This window comes from Gastrolobium bilobum, unplaced genomic scaffold (genome assembly GCF_033153095.1).
Source record: "Gastrolobium bilobum isolate Gb01-03AN ecotype WA unplaced genomic scaffold, APGP_CSIRO_Gbil_v1 utg14103, whole genome shotgun sequence".
Lineage (NCBI taxonomy): Eukaryota > Viridiplantae > Streptophyta > Magnoliopsida > Fabales > Fabaceae > Gastrolobium > Gastrolobium bilobum.
In genome coordinates this window covers 22053-24305 of record NW_026895487.1, presented here as the reverse complement: position 1 = coordinate 24305, position 2253 = coordinate 22053, and the positions used below count along the sequence as shown (strand labels likewise).

The following is a 2253-nucleotide window of genomic DNA, read 5'->3' as shown; positions in this document are numbered from 1 at the left end:
CAAAGAGACTCCGATTTTAAAGTAGCAAGCGAGGGGACCCATTCCCCATTATAACCATTGACCTGTTCCTTCCCCTACTACCTCTAACTTATAATGTCATTGAATACTAAAGTTATCATTATTCCAACTCCACTTCCTTCTCCGGGGCCCTCACCATCCTCCATCGTAACCGTGCCCTTGACTTTTTGCTAAAACAATGCCTTTATTTTTACCAATATTCTACAACAAGATATAAGAGGGCCCAATCATCAAATAAATATTCTCACATTTTTATAAGAGTTATGTTGTAGAAAAATTGATTATATAATATTATAGAGATTTGTTTTGCGTGTCGTAATTTTTTTTTTACTTCAAAAAGTGTGAGCCCTACAAAATATTGTGCGTGTAAAAATTTTTTATTATCATGTTAAATGATGAATGCAAACTCCTTAAAAAAAAATAGATAAATTATTTTCATCATGCCAAAAAAAAAAAACTGTATTTCATTTTGAGATCTACATCAGTCATGGGTCAAATTTACACATAAGTCCTCATCAACTTTTCAGACGACTCCGTCAAAGGCTACAACGCAAAAGTTGACTTCCACTCTCCATTTTCTCTCTCTCTTCAGTACTTTGGTTTTGACGTTTCTCTCTACACGTCGCAGCCGCCGTTACCGTCACGATAACGGTGCCGTCGTTGAGGATCCTGAAGTTTTTTTTCCAAACGGCGCCGTCGCTTGATTCAGCTAGACAGGAAGCTGAGACCGATTCCGCCTGTAACGGCGGTTTGCGGTTGCGGGTGACGGTGCTCACCCTCGTACGTCACGATCAGCATCTTGGGATCGTCTTGGGCTCGCTCCACGTGCTTCCTCGCCGGACACCCTCTCACGGTGCTGCACTTATAGTAACCACTGACAAAATCAAATTAAACATGAGTATTAGTATTTAAATACTAATTTTCATTTTTTTTTTATTTTAAAAAAAGCGAAGACTTTGAGATTAGCATTTGACTTTGAACGGTGATGGAAGAAGGAATTGAATAATACCGAGGATAAGGTGAACCCTTGATCGGTTTTTGACCGTACTTCCTCCATGAGTACTCGTCCGATGGAATATCGGCGATCTTCGAGCTTATCGCCGGCACACGGATCGTTCGTTTAACACGTAATTTCCTAAGAAAAAACAAGAAATTATTTTATTTTTATTTTTTGGTGTGAATTCGTTAAGAAGGGTGTTAGGAAATAGTGAAAAAAATAAATACCTTCTCTTGGAGCAATGACAGTGGCCGGAGGAGGGGACTTTGCCGGAGAGGGTAGCGTCGTGGCACCTTTTCCGGTGAGAGGAGGAGAGAGGGGGTTTTCCGGCAGAGATGGGAGGAGCGAGGAACGGGCCTATCTTGCCGTCGGAGACGCTGGCATCGGCGGTGATGGAGGACATGAAGGAGGAGGAGGTGGTGGTGGAGATGGTGAGAGTTTCGTCCTTTTTGTTAGGCTTGGAGTTTATGAGGTTGGGTTTGGCGAAATCTAGGGACATACCCTTGGTCTGGGGTTGAGGTTCGGGTTCGGGTTCGGGTTCAGGTTGGGGTTCGGGTGCGCGGCGAAAGCGAGCGTGACCGGTTCGGTTCAATAGATTGATGACCTGTTTGAACTTGGAGACGGTGAAGTCAGTGATTTCGGAGCAGTTAAGGTTGTTGTGAGTAGAAGAAGAATGATTGTAAGAAGAAGGGGTTTGAGATGAAAGGACTCGAATGAGATGCTCCATGCTCTTTAACCCAGCTGAAGCAGCTTCTTCTATGGCCATGTGTTCTTCCATCCTAAACCTTGAAGCGCTTACCATGTCTACTGCCATCGTACACACAGAGAAGAAGAAGAGGATTTGGTTTTGGTATTGGTTTTGGAACAGGTAAGAGAGTAGGAGAAATAGGGGAAGAGGAAGGGGATTTAAGCAAGTGTTTCTAATTGATTGAGTGAAACTTCAGGTGACCTAAAGTGTTGTAGAGTGTTAAAGTTTGGATGGTAGAATACCTTGACTTTAATAATATATTTATTGGCCACTAAGAAAATTTAGTAAATCGCATTGTAAAATAGGATATATTTTTCTCATGTTGTATGAGATAAAATTATCTCATGCAACACACAAAAGTGAATATAATTTATTTTTTTCTTAATGAGTCTCACACTCACTTTTTTGTGTGTTGCATAAGATAATTTATCTCATGTAACATAAGAAAAACATTTTTTCTATAAAATATTAAAGTAAGTAATGTGTTTGG

General features: G+C 40.8%; 1 protein-coding gene across 1 annotated transcript; it reads right to left on the bottom strand.

The window, feature by feature from the left end:
• Window positions 1–469: 469 nt before the first annotated feature.
• On the bottom strand, window positions 470–1870 carry LOC133313754 (probable WRKY transcription factor 11). The gene is made up of 3 exons (XM_061515166.1): window positions 1243–1870; window positions 1028–1153; window positions 470–892 (listed from the first exon to the last, which is right to left on the bottom strand). Exons 1-3 carry the CDS (start codon window positions 1827–1829, stop codon window positions 724–726), a joined length of 882 nt encoding a protein of 293 aa, XP_061371150.1. The 5' UTR covers window positions 1830–1870; the 3' UTR covers window positions 470–723.
• Window positions 1871–2253: the final 383 nt, after the last annotated feature.

Coding starts and splice junctions, on each gene's coding strand:
- LOC133313754 (XM_061515166.1), bottom strand. CDS start 1,829: ATGGCAGTAGACATGGTAAGCGCTTCAAGGTTTAGGATGGAAGAACAC. Junction 1,154..1,242: donor TGTCATTGCTCCAAGAGAAG/GTATTTATTTTT, acceptor GTTTTTTCTTAG/GAAATTACGTGTTAAACGAA. Junction 893..1,027: donor AAGGGTTCACCTTATCCTCG/GTATTATTCAAT, acceptor TGATTTTGTCAG/TGGTTACTATAAGTGCAGCA.